The sequence below is a fragment of the Falco peregrinus genome, chromosome 11, assembly GCF_023634155.1.
Source record: "Falco peregrinus isolate bFalPer1 chromosome 11, bFalPer1.pri, whole genome shotgun sequence".
NCBI classification, from domain to species: domain Eukaryota; kingdom Metazoa; phylum Chordata; class Aves; order Falconiformes; family Falconidae; genus Falco; species Falco peregrinus.
In genome coordinates this window covers 21,456,625-21,476,462 of record NC_073731.1, presented here as the reverse complement: position 1 = coordinate 21,476,462, position 19,838 = coordinate 21,456,625, and the positions used below count along the sequence as shown (strand labels likewise).

Below are 19,838 nucleotides of genomic sequence, written 5' to 3'. Positions count from 1 at the left end.
ACCATGGTCCTTAACTTACTGAAGAAATACATAAATCTAAAGAAAAATCCTGCTGTGCTGTACGCAGATTTCTCTTCTACATAAACAGCTGTATCTGTTGACAAACCACCTAAAGAAAACAGATCTTGGAACAGGTCTAGAGGCCCATCAGAGGTTCCTCCTACACCACGATGAAATCAGTATTTTCTACATTGCTTGACAGATTTTGTCTACCTGGAGACTGTCCTCCAAAGATGACAATCCAACAGCTTACCTAGGTAACGTTTATCAATACTTTCCACGCCTTATGGTTTGAAAGTTTCTCCCACCTCAACTAAAGCTTTCTTGCTACAATTTACAGGGATTTTCTTCTCCTGACCTCACCAGCAATACAGAACAGCTTGTTAACATTTTCTTTGTAGAAGCTTCTGTGTACCTATTTCTCCCCTCAATACTTTCAAAACAAAACAAAACAATGCCAGGGTCATGGCTCCTACGCTTCCAATCACTTTGGCTGTATATCCTTCTCCCTGTCAGATGATCATTATTTTTTTAATATGCAATAACCAAAACCAGGCATATTTTAACTTCAACCTTCAGGACATCATGTAGGAGAAGAGGTTATTTTATGCATTTTACACTGCTGTCAATGCATCTTAGCGTATGGTCTATTTTTGTTTTAAGTGGTATGACACTGTTGATGCACAAAGACTGCAGTCTGGTAGGACAGTCAGATACCCTTCATTGCAAGACTTCTGCCCAGCCAGCCATTCTGTACTCCTGCGGTAAATAATTTCTAAGCAAGGGTGAAATTCACTCTTAGCTGGATAGCTACTAAAGGACACTCAATCTAATCTAAACTACCTGGTACAAAATGCCTCTGAGTTCAGGGAGGAGTGACAATGCATCTCATCCCATGCTAAGACAGATGTATGTGGGATGCACTGTCCTCAAGAGAGGCATTCCTCACAATTTAGCAAGGTAAATCAGAAAGCTAAAAGTACTGGTTTATAATTAACTTAAATGATGGCTGTCCAACTTCCAGACAGCTTTACGAAGTACAACACACCTGACATGCACTGTGTGCTTTCCTCGTTGATCTGGGCTCTGTTCCTTGCAAACCAGAGAAAGGGCAGGAAGCATTTTATACTTTTATCACCCAATATACTTGTATCCCCGGCCCAGCTTGATGCCTTTGGCCATGCTTGCTAGGATAATTCAGCCTCTTAACTAAAAGCACTGCACAGTGCTGGTCCCAGGAGAAAGCCCAGCCAAAGAGAACCTCCCTCATTGGAGTCTCTCATTTTGAAGTGAAGTATCACTTGGAATACAGGATTAAAACCAGTTTGTTACACAGAAGATATTTCTCCCGCTTTCTTATTAGAATGACACTGTCTCATATGAGAAAAGCCTTAATAAAAAAGTCAAAGCAAATGCTTGCTGTGGGAACTTTTCTCTTTGTAAATGGCTTATGGGGCCAAGTTAAGTTTTAGAAACAAACACTAAGGCTGGTCTGAACAGTTTGAGAGCAAATTTAAAAAACAAATACTCGTGCATGTAAGACACACATACCCTGCTCTCATTTTAAAGGCAAATAGATTTAATTTCTTTTTCACAAGAGTAGAGCAAATGCTAAAAATTCTACCTGGCATATTCAAATATAAACTCTCATTGTCAGTGGGAGTCGGAAGCTGCGGAAAACACTGCCAAGGCACTGCAGAAGAGTTCAAGTACCAGTCAAGCAAGAACTCTGGGAAAAAAGAAGGGATAACTATGGCATAGCAAGTGGCATTGCAGCATCCAAAGCTTACCACATATGAGAAACCACCTTATCTAAATCCTGTTCCTAGAAAGCAATCCACAAAGCTTTGATAACAAAGGTAGCTCACTTGCACGGTCCTCCTTGCACTTACTGTGCTGTCCTGGGATTTAACCGCTGTCATACCCACGTCCTCTTCTCCCCACCCTCGGACACCTGTATAGGTTTTTGGTAACACTCAGTCTTTGCAAAAGAACACAGCAGAACCTCTTCAGTAACCAAAGAGCAAAACTAGAAGTGCATCGTGTACATCTTCAGCTTCAGCAAAAAAAAAATCCCTTGCCAGATTTCTTGACTACTCTTGACAAGACACTGATGGGAGGTTGTCATGGGTTTGCATGGCAACGGTTTGGTAGCAAGGGGGCTACAGGCGTGGCTTCTGTGAGAAGATGCCAGAAGCTTCCCCCATGTCCAATGGAGCCCATGCCAGCTGGCTCAAAGATGGACCCACTGCTGCTGGCCAAGACCATCAGCAATGGTGGTAGCACCTCTGGGATAACATATTAGGAAGGAAAATAAATAAATAAATCTGTGCCAGCAGAAGAGAGGAGTGAGACTATGCGAGAGCAACCGCCCTGCAGCCCCCCAGGTCAGTGCAGGACGGGGGGCAGGAGGGGCTCCAGGCACCGGCGCAGAGATGCCCCGGCAGCCCGCGGTGGAGCCCACGGTGGGGCAGGCTGTGCCCTCAGCCCATGGAGGTCAGCGGGAGCAGATCCCCACCTGCAGCCGGGGAGGACCCCACGCCAGGGCAGGGGGTGCCCAAAGGAGGCTGTGACCCCGTGGGAAGCCCACGCTGGAGCAGGCTCCTGGCAGGACCCGTGGCCCCATGGAGAGAGGAGCCCAGGCTGGAGCAGGGTTGCTGGCAGGGCTTGTGACCCTGCAGGGACCCACGCTGGAGCGGTCTGCTCCTGAAGGACGGCACCCCGCGGGAGGGACCCACGTGGGGCAGTTTGTGAAGAACCGTGGCCCCTGGGAAGGACCCATGTAGGAGAAGTTCATGGAGGACTGTCTCCTGGGGGAGGGACCCCAGGCTGGAGCAGGGGAAGAGTATAAGGAGGAAGGAGCGGCAGTAACAACATGTGAACCGACCACAACTCCCATTCCCTGTTCCCCTGTGCTGCTCAGGGGGAGGACGTAGAGAAATCAGGAATTATGTTAAGCCCGGGAAGGAGGGAGGAGTAGAGGGAAGGTGGTTTTTTGTTCTGATTTGAATGGTAATAATTAACTAATTTCCCCAAGTCGAGTCTGTTTTGCCTGCGATGGTAATTGCTGAGTGATCTCCCTGTCCTTTTCTTCTCTCCCTGGTCCAGTTGAGGAGGGGAGTGATAGAGTATTAAGTCAGGGTCAAACCACCACAGAGGTCAACATCTGTGCTTATCAAAGTTCTTCAATATCATAGTGCACAAGAGAAAATCTTCATGCATGGGAACTTTGTATTGCTTGCATCACACCAGAAAGTGTAAAAATAAAAACTCAAATGAAACATCCCCTGCCCCACAGAACTTATCCAGTACCACCACCCTTACTTCTTCAAACAAGTCAAGCAAATCCACATTTATTTTTTAATGAGGGTAATGATAAAAACTTGAGTTAAAAGCAAGCAACTAGATCATTTCATCTGTCCTTGGGCTGACAAAAGAATGACCAAGGAGTATATATTGTAGTATTTAGTTTGGTCTGAATATATTGCTGAATTGGATTCACCAAAACAGTGCAGACTATACACAAATTTATCTTTATCTTCTAGCACTGCACTCTCCAAATATATGTGTAGATTTTTGTTGCATTTCCTACAGACCAGCACTTAAATTTACTTTAAATTTAAGGCCATAGTTCTGGATAGTCCTTCTGGATTTGACTAGCCCTCAAATCTCAGCATTTGTTCCACAGCAGAAAAAACACGATGGAGCAGGCGTGCTGATGCAATAAGATCTTAAAGGATATTTAAGTTTGTACACTTGCGTTGTCAGAACCATAATGCAGTAATAGAATATGCTCACAGTCATTTGTGTGATCTAAGGATACAGGCATATAAAGCTTAACACTGAGATTTCTACTAGTAGAGTATAAGCTGCACTAAGCAAAAGCTTTTACATTCTTAAAATAATTTGATTAACATCTCATGGAAACAAAGTTGCAAATAACTAAACTAATTTGCTATTCCCATCATTGACAACCTGTTACCTAATACCGAAGTAACTATAAGTACTCAAGCCATATGCAGAGCAATAGACCAAAGAACTATTAAAAAACCTCCACCAAACCAAATCTAGAAAAACAATCAATAATTGATCTGGTTTAATTAAATACTGTTCTACTTGCTGAAACATTGTCCTTCATCAGACACAAACCCCAGCATTCTGTCAACTGCTAATCCTTCCAAAAAGGAAGGCGTGCTTTCTCCATTTATAATACACAAATTGCATTAAGAAAATAATATGCATGAAGCTATAAACCTGAAATGGACAATTTCACTAGTGCTTTTTTTTTAATAGATAAGAAGCGATGTCTAACTTTACTTCTAAAGTTAATCCTGCTGCAATTTTTTTCTACTGAAACTATTAGCCAACTAATTGGGAGGAAACAATTTAAGAGAAAATGAAGACTTTTTAAGAGAACAGAAAATAAATCTCACACTTTTTAAAACCCAAACATTAGCAAGTATTTTACCCCATCTCTGTTTAGTATTAACAAAAAGCTTCACTATATTTTATGCTGAAAATGTATCTTTCTTAGGGCTGTTTGTATGGGGTTTTTTGCTTGAACTCAGAAGATAAATCATTCAATTTATGTACATAACTTCCTCTTAAAGAGTTTAATTATTTTAGGTTGCTTAAGTAGGACCTTGGAACTCCAGAGCTAATCTCCAAACCCTTGCAAGAAAGAAGAGGAAAAAACACTGCATGAAGGAGCAATAGACGAACGGTGGTCTTTGTAGGACAGTACTTCTGTGCACAGAAACCTATTAGTACCTCCCTCATGAGCAAGAAACACACCTTTACAAGATCTTTATTTGACAAGGTGGGGCTCTGGCAGCAACAAGAACCTAAGAAGAAAACTGGTCCTGCTTACACTGAGCTCTGACAAAAATACCAAAGCTGGATTTGTCTCCTGAGTCAGCTCACAGCACAATGCTGCATACTGCTTATTCAGAAACACCACAGACTGATATTGGCAGCAAAGTTCCCCTGTCCTCAAATCTCATCCTCAAGTTAGGAGGTCCCTACACCCTTACAAAAAATCCACTACAAAAAAACCCCTTAATTGCTCACCTATGCCGTAGTATGCAGAACTCATTCACTAACCTTCCACAGAATCTATGGGGTTGGCTTTAACACACCTGTTCTTACAGTTGTACATGAAATGCAGAGCAGGAAGAAAAATAAGAAATTCAAGCTGACTAACTTGTCACACACTTATTTGATCTTTGGTGATTTCACTGACAGAGAAGCCTGATAACTCTCTTTATAGACTCGATGGGAGAAAGGCAATGTTTCTTTGTAGTCACGCAGCCTGCACAGTTATTTAGATTTTGTCCAACATATTTTTGATGGTTTTGAACAGGAACAGAAAAAAGGTTACTCCCGGTTAGTGCACTGGGAGAAGAACCTGGCTCAGCCCACTCAAGGTAACATTTTCAAAGTTCTGTTACCTAAAAAGCACATAAAAATAAACTTGCCTTCCATAAAGATCCTGTTCCAGTAGATTTTTCCAACATGATTTCCTCCAAGAAATATTAGATTTGATAAAATCAACATTGAAGTGCTAACAGATGCTAGGACAGCATGAAGTCGACGACGAATTCTTGGCGAGAAGAAACGCTCCTGAGGGGCAAAACAAAAGCTGCAGATGAAGTTAACAACCCCTACAATTTTTCAAGCAATGTTAGAAAAAGACATTGTAGTTACAACAAACAACATTTACACAGAAGTGCAAAACCTTATAGAAGAGACCCCAAAGATTTTAGAATATCTACCAGAACTCCTAACAATGCCACTGAAGTTTTGGTAAGACTACATGATAAAAAGTGATGTTGAATCATAGCTGAGGTTGGAAGGGACCTCTGGAGGTTACCTAGGAAGGTCATCAGAACAGGGCCAGCTAGAGCAGGCTGCTCAGGACTGTGTCCAGTCAGGTTTTGAATATCTCCAATGATGGAGGCTGCACAACCTTGCTGGGCAACCTGTGCCAGTGTTTAACTACCCTCATAACAAAAGATTCTCTTACATTTAAACAGAATTTCTTGTCTTTCAGTTTGTGCCCATTGCCTTTTGTCCTGTCAGTAACTACCACTGAGAAGAGTCTGGCTTTACCTTCTTCACCCCTACAATTAGGTATTTATACACATGGATAAGATCCCTGCCTGAGCCTTCTCTTCTCTGGGCTGAACAGTTCCAGCTCTCTCAGCCTCTCCTCTTATGGCAGATGCTTCAGTGCCTTCACCATTTTTGTGGCCCTTTGCTGCACTCACTCCAGCAAGACCATGTGTATCCAGTTCTGGACTCCCCACTACGAGACACAGTTCTATATATTCTATGTCTTAACTCTTTTCTTATTAAATGTACTCCTTGATGAATATTTGCTGATGGACATAAACAGTAACAACATGCTTCTGGGGTGAATAATACCATCCAATAGGTTTCAAGATGGAGCAAAGCACTTCAGTACAAAACAAACAGCATCAAACAACTTAATGCTTTGGTTGATTAATAAGACGTTACTGAAAGATTCTAGAATCAGATCAGAACCGGTTATAGCAATAAATCTTAATAAATAGATACCTCCATATACAAAAAGATTTAAATAAACATGCAATCCCAAATTTATTTCGGTGCAAATATTACTGTTCATGTTCAAGAAGCGTCAATACCTGTTGTAAAGTTTTTGGTACGGTTATTCTAATGATACAAATAAAGTAGGTCTCTCTCCACTATTTACTAGTTTACGTTTTTCTGAATCTATATTTTGCATTATCACCTGAGGCATGACTGCAGCACGGAGACTGCAAAAAGATGGTGAAAGAAGGATGAGAAAATTTTAGCTTCCTCTAGTATTCAGTTGTTAGAACAAATTTTAAAGAACGTTATAGCACATCACAAGGAAATACTGTCTCATTACTGCATAAGGACAAATAACTTGTTCATCATGTCCCCAGGCTGAAAGCCTCTTTACATAGTGCCTGAATCTGCAAAAGACCGAAAGCTTTGTGTGAAGTGATAAGCATTTGCCAGGGCACAGGAACTAAGGAAAACACCAGGAGCTGCTCAGCCTTCATGTCATAAACAGTGATGTTGCAGAAAACAATGTCTTGTGATGGCAGCATCAAAAAAAAAAAAAAAGAAAAAAGAAAAAAGAAAAAAAAGCAGCAATTAATCCTTAATAGCTGCAGCCAGAACCAGAATTCATGTTCACATACCTGAAACAACATAAACACATGCTCAAAACAGACCTACAAAGGCATTCCTAGACAATTAAATTGCTAGCTTTGTAAGCATCAAAACAAATGTTTCCACTGCTAGGTTGTAAAGTGACAAATCTTCAAATACATGACAGCTACAAGCATAAAAATGTAATTTTAACATATTACAGCAAAGTAGATATCTGGTAAATTTAATGTTAGCCCCAGTCAGAACTATATCTATTGTATGATTCAGTCTGAGTCAGCACAAAAATGGGGATAGATAAGCTTCAAGGAAAAGTACTCTGTATCAGGCTGTATGCACAATACAGCAACAGCCAATCTTCCATACATTATGGAAAACATTCATGTATGAAAAGAGAGAGATTTTTCTCTGAAAATTCTGGATGAAAACTAGGGCATCATAGGAGAAGGGTAGATAATATAATTACAAAAATATTCACAGACACTGACAGTTACTTAGTGAAACAACTTTTTCCCTTTCTAATACTTTGCATCTCCAAAGCTGCCCAAGGACTTCCAAAACATTCTTCTTCAGTTCACACACAGGTAGAGGATATCTTGTCTCCTCCAGAAATGCACATGCAGGAATGTGTGGTCCAATATATGAAAAACATAAGCCTTTTCAGAATGTTTAAGTGTATGTGCACAGAGAAAACGTTCAAAATCTTGCTGCTGCATCCATGTTAACAGCCAAGTTTAATAAGGAGCAGTTATGATCATGCTAGCTTGAACTTCCGTGTTAAGTCACCAAACTTACCCTCTTCTTACACCATGTTCATTAATTCTAATTGAGCTGTAGCTTATCTACAGGGAAGTCTCATCAGATCTACCTTTCACTCTTCCTCTGTCTACCAAACTTATTTGTCAACTCTATAGAGGACCAGTTTTAATTAGGAAGGGGAGGAATAATCTTCTGGTAAAGCTGTAGAAAGTGTTAGAGATGGACAACCCATCAGACCGGGTAAGTTTGTGAGGTCTGCCTGGTTTACAACCCAAAGCAGTATGACAAAGACAAACAATATGAAGAGCTGAAAGAGCTCTGCCACTTTTTTTTTAAAAAATGAATACAGTTACTAACTAACTAAATAAATAAAACTGTCACATAGAATACATCATCCTCTACAAAAGTTCTGTATGTTAAACAATACAAGTTAACTGTAGTACAGACCATAAAAGCCTTTAGTCATTTATAAGGTATAAGGGAGCAGTTTAAGACAGAAACAGTTTAGACAAACACTGAACCCTTTCTGGATTTTGCTGTAGCTAATTTCCATTAACTTTGCTAGGCACGGATCCAAAAAACTGTACACATTTTCCTGAGGGTCTTTGATATCTACACAGCTTTTACCCAGATGCAACTGAGGTAAAAAAACCCAACCATTCTTCAAATATCTTGTCATCCAAAAAAAGCTAACTATGAAAATACCTGAGCAGCTATTGTGCTCAAATTAATACACTGGAAGCATTAATTTACCCATGAAAAAGGAATGAGGCTGGTCTAGATAATCCATAATAACATTTGTGATTTAAATATCTACCAGCATGTGGATTTTTCTGAATATACAGCAAGTTGTTTTCATCAAAGCAGACAAAATTAAAAAAAACCTCCACGCCCACAACTCTTCATTATGCTATTTAATGCTTTTAACAGTATGTTCCATTGCAACAATACAAGCAGCTGCTATGGATTTGTGGTGTTTCTCTGGATTTTACTGCTGCCTCTTTCTCGTCTTTTCCTGTTGGAAATACAGCCAGAAGATAGAGTGACAAAAGAGCACCTAGTGTTAAAATTACAATGAAGCTGTGGCTGCCTGGCCGAAACCCTTACATTTGCATCCTTCCTCAATGCTCCATCTTACTTGTAATCTGGCATCAATTCTTCGTCGTGGTTTACTTTTAGTAATCACCGCCACACCCATCTCCCCACACACTGTGAAATAAATGGACTGTAGCATTTAAACTACAAAGAAAAAAATAGACATATTGTCAGGATACTCAGTCCAAAGGCATGCGGCATGACGTAGGAGGTGACTTATCAAAGGTTGGCTCAGGCTACCTTTCCTGAAACTGAATGAAGTTTGGGTTATTATTCCAATCCAATTCCTGCTGTAAATGAAGATTAGCCTCAGACATTTTTGCTAGACATTGGGAAAAACCTCTCTCTGCACACTATTGGGTCTAGCAAACCTTGGTGCCATCAGATCTCTCTCAACTGGGCCTTCTCAGTCATCTTACAAAAGTAAGTGATACTACCATGTAGCGGGCTACCTTGAAAAATAAATCTGTGTATGTGTTTGAGAGGGGTAGATGATGACAGGTGTGAAGAGGATTTGCATGGTCCAAACATTCCCATTCCTAAATCCATTTCCAGTTACACATGCATGCCACATTTAGCCTCTGAGTGAAAACCAAGCCAGAAATAGGAAGCTTGTATAATGGCTGTTTCTTGAGAAAGATAGCTTGTGAGAACAACATGCACCAGAAGAGATCATTCAGGTTAGAATTAAGAGTCAAATTAAAGGACATGATGGAATTTTGAGTTCAGAAAGGTTGAGAGAAAATACTTATTTCGTTTACTTTGCAAGGTAATTACAATACTACTAAGTGCAAAACCAACAAACGTGACAGAAGAAGTGGCTTCAGATAGCAAAGCATCATTTAAAAGAACTTCCCTCTAAGGTGAGTTGGAGCTAATCAAAATAAATTTGCATTTTCACTTATTTACAGGACCATGTACAATGTTATTACTGAATGGCATAGAAAGATGAAATAGAGGGTCCAGAAGTGTTTTTCCTAAATGCCTTTACATCTCCTAGCTAGACAGAAATACTACAGTGCTACAGAAAATACATTGGGGAATACTAACGAGAATAAGTCATCCACCCCACTACATGGAAGTTGAGGTGGCACCCAAGACCGAATTCTGTACAGCAGTCAAAACTAGGCAGTCTTATACAAAATACCGCACTGAAGTCTTTTTTTTACAGAAATATATTCCCTAGTATTTTATCAGGGACCCAATCCCACATCTTCCCACAGCTACCATTCTTAAACTTCTTCTAGCAACAGTGGCAGCATGGCGATTTGGCATGTCCGAAATGCTTGTTGTTGAGAGGGCTGATTAATCCATTTGCAGTAGCTTGTTCTGGGAGCAGGTCACATGTGTCACACTGTTTTAGAGAGGGCTCAGGAACTGGGGTGCATATTTTCCACATACTGCAAACCCAGCGTAATGGCAGAATGACATGTGTCAAGAAGCCTCCCCTGACAAACAGTAGCTGCTACATTCCTGGCAAGTGCTCAGAAGATGGGAAATATCTGTGTGTGCTGCATTTGCAACACATCTCACTTACATAGCTGCTCTGGGACAGATTAAAGAAAACTTCTACATAAAGTCATTGACATTATCAAGCTTGCTCATACTAAAAATACTTTAACAAGTCCCATGCAAGGGAATTAAATTTGCTGCAACTTCAACAAGCGTCCATTATCGTGGAATAAAATAGAGATTCACAAGATTTATTCCTTTTTGAACTACCTTTCCAGACACTTGACAACCCAAGCACATGGCAAAATAAAAACGTATGGTGAAATTGGAGAAGCAGCTAAATATTTCTTATGGGAACATATGCATCGTAGAATAAGACTGTCAGATACTATGGCCAGTGACATGAAACATGTGCTTGATACTACAAACTGCAACACTACAGGTTACATTATTTATTTCCATCTGCCTTTGGCTTTTGAAGGGTCAAAATAATCCAGTAAAATTTTTAGAAGCATTGTCTTTTTTTAAACATATAATATTTAATTACTACCTGTTCTGCAGATTTCAACCTCCCCCCACCCTTAAACATATCAGCCAACTTATCCAGACTATATACAAACTGCACTACTTCCTGTGTTGAAGAAATCAAGAAAGTTAATGAATATAACACCTAGCCCTACATTATCTTTCACTGTCTCTCCTAGTGTATGAGAGGGCATTAAGCATGCTTTCTACCCTTACTAAAGCTCCATCTTTTCAATTTCCTGAAGGTTTTTACTAAGGAAGCAATACTTAAAAGATAATGTAATGTTGACACCCATTTACACCACAAAATCTAAATGAACTATTTTTTGCAATGGTCTGTTACATAGAATTTGCAAGAATTTGGGGGGGGGGGGGGAGGGGACAAGTGTGTAAAATATTTGTGGGTAAAGTTGCTACACTACAGAACGGACATAGGTGGTGCCATTATGCGAATCAGGAAGATGCGTGGAAAAAAACTCAAGTTGTTTGCTGGGGTTTCTTTTACCAGAGCAATTTAAGGATCTGAACTTTGATTTTCACCCCGTTACATCACTACTGGAGAGTAAGGGCTGAATTAGTTTACTTCTCTACAGAAGCCACAGACACCACCTAATCTTGTGCTTCTAAGCGCTTTCTTTTAGAAAAATGTTCTTAGGTAAATGACAGGCCAACTCTTCAATGTCTATCCCTGAAACCTGGTAATCATCCCATTACTGCAAGGGTGAACACCTCAACGCATGCCTTGAATCTGGGTCATCCGCAATGCAGCCATTTGCCAAAAATAACGGGACAGCATAAAAACAAGAGCATGGGTGAAATGCTGAAAGACAGCGAGGAGCAGATGGGACGGTGGGAAGGGAAGCAACACATCCTGACTAACAGTTACTGGCTATTTTATCTATCTGCAGTTAGGCACACTGAAAATGGAGGGCAGGGTGTGACTGAGCAGCTGGGGGAGCAGATGGGATGGAGGAAAGGCTGAAAATTGTGACAAAGCTCTGCCAAACAGAATGTCAATTCATTTCATTTTTAAAGTGAGCAGTAGAAATTAAGACGGGTTGGGTCCAAGCAGTGGGGCAACTTCTAAAAATGTTTGTTAATAAACATGGTCAATGGGTAATAGTGACAAAAACGTGTTTGAGAGTGCAGAAATGAAGGGAGGGACTACATGTGCTAACTAATGTTGGTAGAAGTTAGGGTCAAAGAGCAGCAGGAGCAAGGGAAAGGCAGCTGAGAGGCTGACATGTCAATATAATACCTACACCTGCACTCTGAAGCTCAGGGGCAGATGATGAATAGAGTACAAACTGTACCACAGAACAAAAAAAAAATCAACAGAAATAAAGAATTCTGGTTGAATGCACATGCAAAATATCCATTTATTAAATAATCCAAAAGAAATTGTGGAATCCCCAGAGCTGTAACAGTAACAAAATAAGGAACACGCCGGCAAGCAGAAAGTGAACAAGATGTGCTACCAGATCTTATCCATCAACAACTGTCACACCAAATGGAAGAATAAATTTAACTTCCTATCAACACATACTATACTCTTCAGTAATCATGGCTATCATTCCCGTTTGCTCCGCTCTTCAACTAGCTCTAATAGCTCTAACCCAGAATCAGTCCCCTTTACTTTGCTCTATTTTTCTGGCGTTTTATTTTGCTTGCAGTTGCTCCTTCCCTTCTCCCCAAGTTAACCTATGGCCTGAGATCATCTTCTGTTTCTTTTCAAAGTATATACTTCTCTTCCAAAGCAAAGGTAAAAATTAGCTCCTGGAAGGTCCACACAAGAAGGTGGGAACTGACAACATTTTTCCAAGAAACAGGATGATGCAAATGACCTGTAATTCCCTAAATCCCTCCTATAAAAAGAGGATAGTAAAATCAAGCAGCTGTCAGTTAAGAAGTATTTTCACAAGTAGAATTTGTGTCTGAATTTAGGAATAAATGCTATATATAGTGTTTGAGAAGATACTCATCTTCTCTATTGATGTCTTACTAAACATTCACTCAACAGAGCACTGTCTTGCACTAGCACCAGTTCATTTTTAGATTTTCTAAAAGTTCTACATTTAGAGCATCTCTCAGCAAACAGCCAACCCCGCCCTTCTGTTTGAAGAAAGCCTCCTACCAGCTCGTATGTATGCACTACACTTACAGATGCATGTGTCAAAGTTTGACATACACAGAAGTAAATTTCTGTACTTGCTCCTACACTTCTCTTCACCCTCAAAGAACCTGCACAAACATTTTTTTTTTAAAGTGGCAGCTTGTGCAAAGTGCAAAATGAACAGCATTGGAATGCACCATCCTCTCTTCCGTTTTATGTTTATAGCTGAGAATTTAACCAAGTAATGGTAGTGTATGTACTCCCTTCAACGCATCTCAGCTCTCACCAAGGAGGATATGCTGAGAGTGCCATGCGCTGTGTCCAGGTCCTTGACATCCTTATTTTTGTTCTTCTCGTTCCTATTCTCCCCATTCTGGTTGTCTCAGTTCCCTCATTCACATTTTAACATTTTTACCTTTTAAAAGGACCTAACTTCACCAGTCATTAGTGCTGCATTTTGGTCCTGCCCTTACGGGCCTCCCACACTGTCACTGCGAAACTGTTGACAAGTAAATAATACACAGTTATAATCCTCATGGAGACATCTGATAAACACTCTCAGCAAACAGAGACCTCGCTTTCCCTGTGGCAAGCTTCTGTAGCTCAAGGCATGGCAGAAAGACAAGAGTACACCACTCCTCAGTACTTATAACTTGTATTTCCATAACTGCTGACATCTATTGTCTGAGCTAATTCTTGGGGTGAACAGAGGGAGACTGTATTCATGTACCAGCAACAAAGTGCATAATCAGCACCACTGTGCCTTGTTTTCATTGTGTAGTGTGACTTACTTTCTTTTCAAACTGTATTATGGCCTGAGCACCAGAATACTGCCTGATGTCTCCAGAACAGAAGAGGACGTAAATAATGCTGGTAGGTGGGAGAAACTTTTTTTGTTATGACAAATGAGCAGCTATGCAAGGGGGTTCCCAGCTGACACTGTGGTCTGAAGCAGAGCAGCAATCATCTGGTTAAAAACAGATGGGAAAATCACAACAGTTTCTTCACTGCTGTCATCAAAAATAATACTTCTTGCACAGATTTGACAAAAAAGAGATGCCTGTACTCAAGAGGTATGAAACAACAGAACATTATCTCTGAAATCTTACTGCAGCCACTTTTGTCATTCACTGTATAATAAACCTGGATCATGTTTGTCCATCACACAAAACACCACCTACTAGATTTTTCAGTCTTTGTTACTGAGCCTGAGGAAAGAAGATCCCCCAGTTAAGAAAACCAGAGCCTGAGTGCAAGTCTGTGTCTGTGTGTGTACATGTGTGTGCATTTTTAGCACAGCTCTCAAAACGTTTAGGGATATACTTCCATGAAGACAAATGAACCCTGAAAAGAGGGTGAAGAAGAGAAAAAAATAAAATCAAACAAAAGCTGAAACATGTAAAAAATTATGTGAGTCAGAATTATTGCTGGAAAAGCTAAAAGTCAGAGGAAAAAAACCTAAGATGCATCAGCCAGCCCATATTCACCCTTGATGGTCATTCAGCAGCTCCGTACAAACAGCACCTCAATACTCAGCTTGCTGCTCCTAGGTACCATGCACCCAGACCAGTTGTCACAAGTCTGCCCTGGCTAATATTCACATCTAGGGAAAGGGGTATTCATTGATTTTGGGTCAGAGTACACCTACTTTCGATAGTAGAGATTTCTGGTGAGAGCAATAATATGGCTGAGCTCACGGCTGGGGATGGAGTCAAGCTCCCATCCACTGGTCTGGGTTTTGACATTATGGGTGATAACCTATATCTCAAAAACCAATTCTGCACTCTGGAAGAGTCTGATTAAAGGACTTTGTTCAACTGCCCCAGCTTACATTCTTACAGATTCTCAGTGGAGTGACAAACCCAACAGAAGTCTACAGCAAGCACATAAAGAGGTTATGAAGAAAGCATCATTGGCAATTCTTGACACTTAATTGAATCAGCATGTTGAAATAAAAATACATATGAATTACACAAAACTAAGGGTAAAAAAGAAAAGGCCAGACAGGCTTGACATTAGTAGATCAGTGATACAAATATTCTTTCCACTAAATAAAGAAAAATTAAGATCAAAGACAAGTGTGTGCTGAAGAACAGCTGAGAAGGGTCTTTATTTATAAATACAAGGATCTTATGAAAGATCTAATCTTGCAAGGGAAGTATGTTTGTTGACCACCTTGCACAAGTTCCTAATGTTTGGTCAGATATTGCCTCAGTCAGCTGCAGAAGGAAGCTTTACAGTTATCTCATGCCAGTTTAAGTTATACTTGCAAAAATAAATTCTGCCATTAAAGGAGATAATTATATATTTGTTCAACATACATAAGATGTGGCTGTGAAATTCACAGGAATCTTTATCTGGCTAGGCTGAATTTGGGCCCTAACATAGGGCTGAGGAATTACTGCAGCAGAACACAGCTGGTTTCTTTTTCCCACTGAGTTTAAATATGGAGGGTCTGCCTCCATTTTATATATATATTTAATATAATTTTATATAAAGATTATAATATGAATATAAAATTATATAATAAAAATGCTGTATTGCTTATGTACATTTGCAAGGGGGAGGAGGTTCTAAATAGTCAAGCTCCTCCTCTTCCACTTCCTTTCCTTGGCTTTTTTCTCTTACATGGTACTGCTTTGGGTGCTTTTCAGATTCCTCTCCATGAGACAAATCATCTAGCAATAAAATAACCAGAGGAAGTAATGCTTTCTGCTGGGGTGAAGAGCTAGGTCAGCTCAGCAAAGATTCCAGCAGCAAGGCACGCAGAGGAGGAAGTGGTGAGACTGCAAGGAAGGGAGGAAAGAGAAATGAAACTTTGACCCTTTCAATAGCAGTGAGCTCTTAGGTCAGCTTAATTCTCTGTCAAACCACAGCCCAGAGGTCAGGCTCACCATTCAATACCTTTCCATGCTCCACACCAGCTGTCTGCAGGATCACTGCATAATACACAACCTATTATGAGTAACTAGTAACTTTAATGCACACAGCAGACGAAACAGAGCAGACAAACGAGGGAAGAAAACAGACCAAAAGCCCCTTACCACACCTAGCTTTTTGAAAATTCTGTTCTCTGTGAAGCTATGCCAGTTGTCACTGAACACATCTCTGGTACCTAAAACAATGGTGAGTTTTAACTACAGACATAAATGTATGGAGTTCATTCTTTTGGGGAAAACAAAAATAACCTAACACACTAACCTAAAACATGGACATCATACAAAACAGTTCCGCTTTCGCAAAGGGGGCTCGAAAAAGCAATTATAGTGTACTGAAATGGACTTAATTAGTGCACCTCATTTCAGTCATAAATGAAAATGTAGAAATCAAAGTATTTCATACTTCAAAAAAAATCAAAACACTTACAAGGATAGGACAAATCACTTTAAAAAAAGCCATGCTTAAAATTAGCCAGTTTGTCAAATTGAATTGTTTATGGTATACTTAGTTTCTTACTAAATAAAGCTAGAAATAACATCTTAAACTAGAAATCCATCATAACATGACTTTTAGAAGAGAGATCTTTGTCTCAATTTAGAAGATTCATACTAGACTGAATAAGATCTTTTCACTTTACGAAAGAACGAAGATGATAAATGTTGCTGTTTCAATTTATATTAAAATATTAATCTTAACAGTCTTCCAACTTCACCCCCTTTGCTACATCTTCTTTTGGATGATTTCCAAATACTTATATTTTTAAAAATCCATTAATTTAAAGATGTTGTCAGGTATTCTAAGGTTTAAATCATTCTAAATCTATTTTTATACCAAGATCTAATTTCTTATATAGATCTGTATCTCATTTTCAAGAAGGAAAAAAAAAATAAATCACTGGAAGAATGATAGCCATTAGCATTTTCTTTCAAAAATCTTACACATTATTTATTAAAAGTCAATACAAATTCTGTCATTGATTTTGACCAAGTTACTACTGGAGTCTCTGTTCATGTGTAAGAAATTGATACAGAATCAAAGCACTACTTTGTTCAGTATGGGTCTAATGTCTCTGAAAAAGTTTTTAAAAAAACACCACCAAAACTGATAAAAACACAAAGAACCTTCTCCACTTTAACATAAAGTTCCCAGATATACCCTAGCTTATGTTGGTTTATATACAATGTTTTAATGAAAAGACAATGTTACTTAATTCAGATTTAATCTACTGATATCTACAAGTAATCTCTAGGGGAACAAAGATATGCAGGTAACTTCTCACAACATGACTCACTGAAACATTCCAGTTCAGAGCAGCATGAGCTGAGAAGAATGTAAGAAGGAGCATCAGCTCTTTTAGATCTGAAATCAGGAAGCCAGACATGGATTTGCAACCAGTACAAATGAGGTTTCAGATCCATTTTTTTTTTTTTGGTCAGGAAATACACTATTTTCAGTAAATATTTGTTTACATGCTGATTTTACGTTTCACAAAAAATGCCCAGGCTTCATTGTGCATTCTAGTTCAATATGCCTGAGATGACATTTAAAACCTGTCAGACTGCTACAAAAGTGTTATTTACCCATACTGAGCTATGTTTCAAATGCTGAGGTTTAAACTACTATCAAATAGGCATAAATACAGGGTCCAATTCTTTTTATATGTATTCTTAGTCAGTACAAGGATTCAGTGAAAGACTCAAGCATACTTTATTTAGATTTCTAAATCTTTCTTTTGCAAGAGAATTGAGGCAATACAGTGAGGGGGGAAGGGATGCAGTTTTGAAGTTGATATAATCCTTGTTTTTCTTTGTGAGCCATTTTAAAAACAGAGCAGAATTAGAACTCAATTTATTCTTTGAGATTCTTTTTATACTCTACTAATTAAATGCCTCCTGCTCAACTGAATTATGTAACTCAACTTTAACAACAATATATGAGGAAGTTTGGTAAATAGAATGGGTTAAAAAAAAAGGATGAACCTGTGCTTTGTATTTTTTCAGAAACTCATCTGCTATTCTGGAGACAAAAATAAACTTTCCTTTTCAAAAATAGCCTTCAAGAGCCAACACAGCAAGTGAGTGAAGCACAAGAATGCAAAGGATTTCAGCTTGTCAACAGATGACAGTTAAGTGAAAAACCTATCTCCCCAGAATGGGGTTCTCAACCCCACAGTGACTAGGCTTGCAGCACACCTCTCACTGGGATAAGATTGTGGGAATGCTTCCAAAAGCCAGATTACAAGGGAAAAAAATGAAATTTATAAAGGGCATTAGGGAATTTGCAGTTCATTTTAAAGGTAACTGATAGTTCTCATAGAATGTCACATCACTCCACCCCTTGATAAGAAGGGTCAAAGTCCAACTACTCATCTGCTCCCCAGTCTCAACATTCAAGAAGAAAATTAGTATTTGTTAGAAGAGTGAAGAGCAAGCAATGAGGGGCAGTTTGCAAAGACTGTAGCTCATGTTGTAGAGAAACCTTCAAGGCACAAGGCAAAGCATGACTCAGACATAACCAAATGTAGCAAGATCTGCATAATGCACTAATTCTGATGCCAAAACTATTCATATTAAAAATGCTGGCTTCAGAAAAATTTCAGGGAAAGATGTGAAAGTGTCTTCTAAGGAAGGTCTGCAGTCATGTTTCCAAACAGAAATGGAGAAGAGGGCAGACATGGAAGACACTGGATAGGCCTTTAAAAACACTGCATGAAAACAAAGAGGAAGGAAAGGGGTAAAATGCACGTGGTTCATTGTTAGCAAGTTAATTTATAAAAAGAACACCACTACTGCCAGCATCAGTTAACTCTACTTATAACTACTTGTTAGAAATTGATCCACATATAACCCCATATTCATAATGCCACAACCTTGTCATTCCTATGTTATTTAACCACTTAATTCCTTAAGAGTTGCTTTAAAATTTTTGATACAGCCCCTACATTTGTATTTCCTCATACAGCTCTATGCCTAAAAAACTGTCGTCTTCCAGCCCAGAGACAAACATATGCAGCCGGTCAGATGGCAAAGCTCAGTTTCACCCTAGAGGGAGGATTAATGGATCTGATAAACTCATTCTCTAGGAAGGAAAAAAGCTGCAGCCAGACTGTTACTGAGTTTGCAGTGATGGACAGTTGGATGATACAAGGTAGCACTGACTGTTATTGGCTGCTAAATTACTTAGCTGTATCATTTGCCACACATGGGATGCCGCAACAGTGAAAACTGAGATGGGTGGGATGGAGAACAAGCATAATTACTTGAGCATCAGGACTTCATCAGGCTGCAGAGTGAGTCACCACCACCACATTATATAGGAGTACAAATTTTGTGTACTTATCACTACTAAGGAAGCAAAACTTAGGCATTGTTCATTCTTACAAACAGTGATTAAAAGATTTGGGATTTAATATTGAGCAAACCTGCAGAGTAAAATGACCATCAAAATTAAAACAGTACTTTTTGCATATGATTGCATGTCAAAGAATTTTTTCCTTTGGAAATGACAGTATAAAGAACAAAAGAATAAGTAAAGTGAAAATATCAGAGGTCTTCAAAGCAAAATAATATTTTCTTTACTTGGCTCTTCAGTGGCATAAGATTTCCCAGTGCAAGCTTGTTTCCAGATGCAAGCAACTGCTATACAAGCATTTGTCTAGGAAACAAATGGCTAGAAATGTACACTCCTAATTTTAGTGAAGATTAATATTTTAAGGCCATCCTGAGTGAAATCAGAATACAAACGTTAAAACTGGCTTCTGTTCAGCCATATA

At 39.3% G+C, this 19,838-nt stretch overlaps 1 protein-coding gene across 2 annotated transcripts in view; it reads right to left on the bottom strand.

Annotated features, from left to right (window-relative positions):
- Positions 1–19,838, bottom strand: part of HHAT (hedgehog acyltransferase) — a 162,395-nt gene that overhangs the window by 64,188 nt on the left and 78,369 nt on the right. Inside the window, exon 11 of one of the 2 annotated variants that reach the window (XM_055816445.1) lies at positions 5,478–5,622. The exons of the other annotated variant lie outside the window; for it this stretch is intronic. Within the exon in view, the coding sequence (XP_055672420.1) occupies positions 5,478–5,622 (145 nt within the window). The remainder of the gene's footprint in view (positions 1–5,477; positions 5,623–19,838) is intronic. 2 annotated transcript variants of the gene reach the window in all.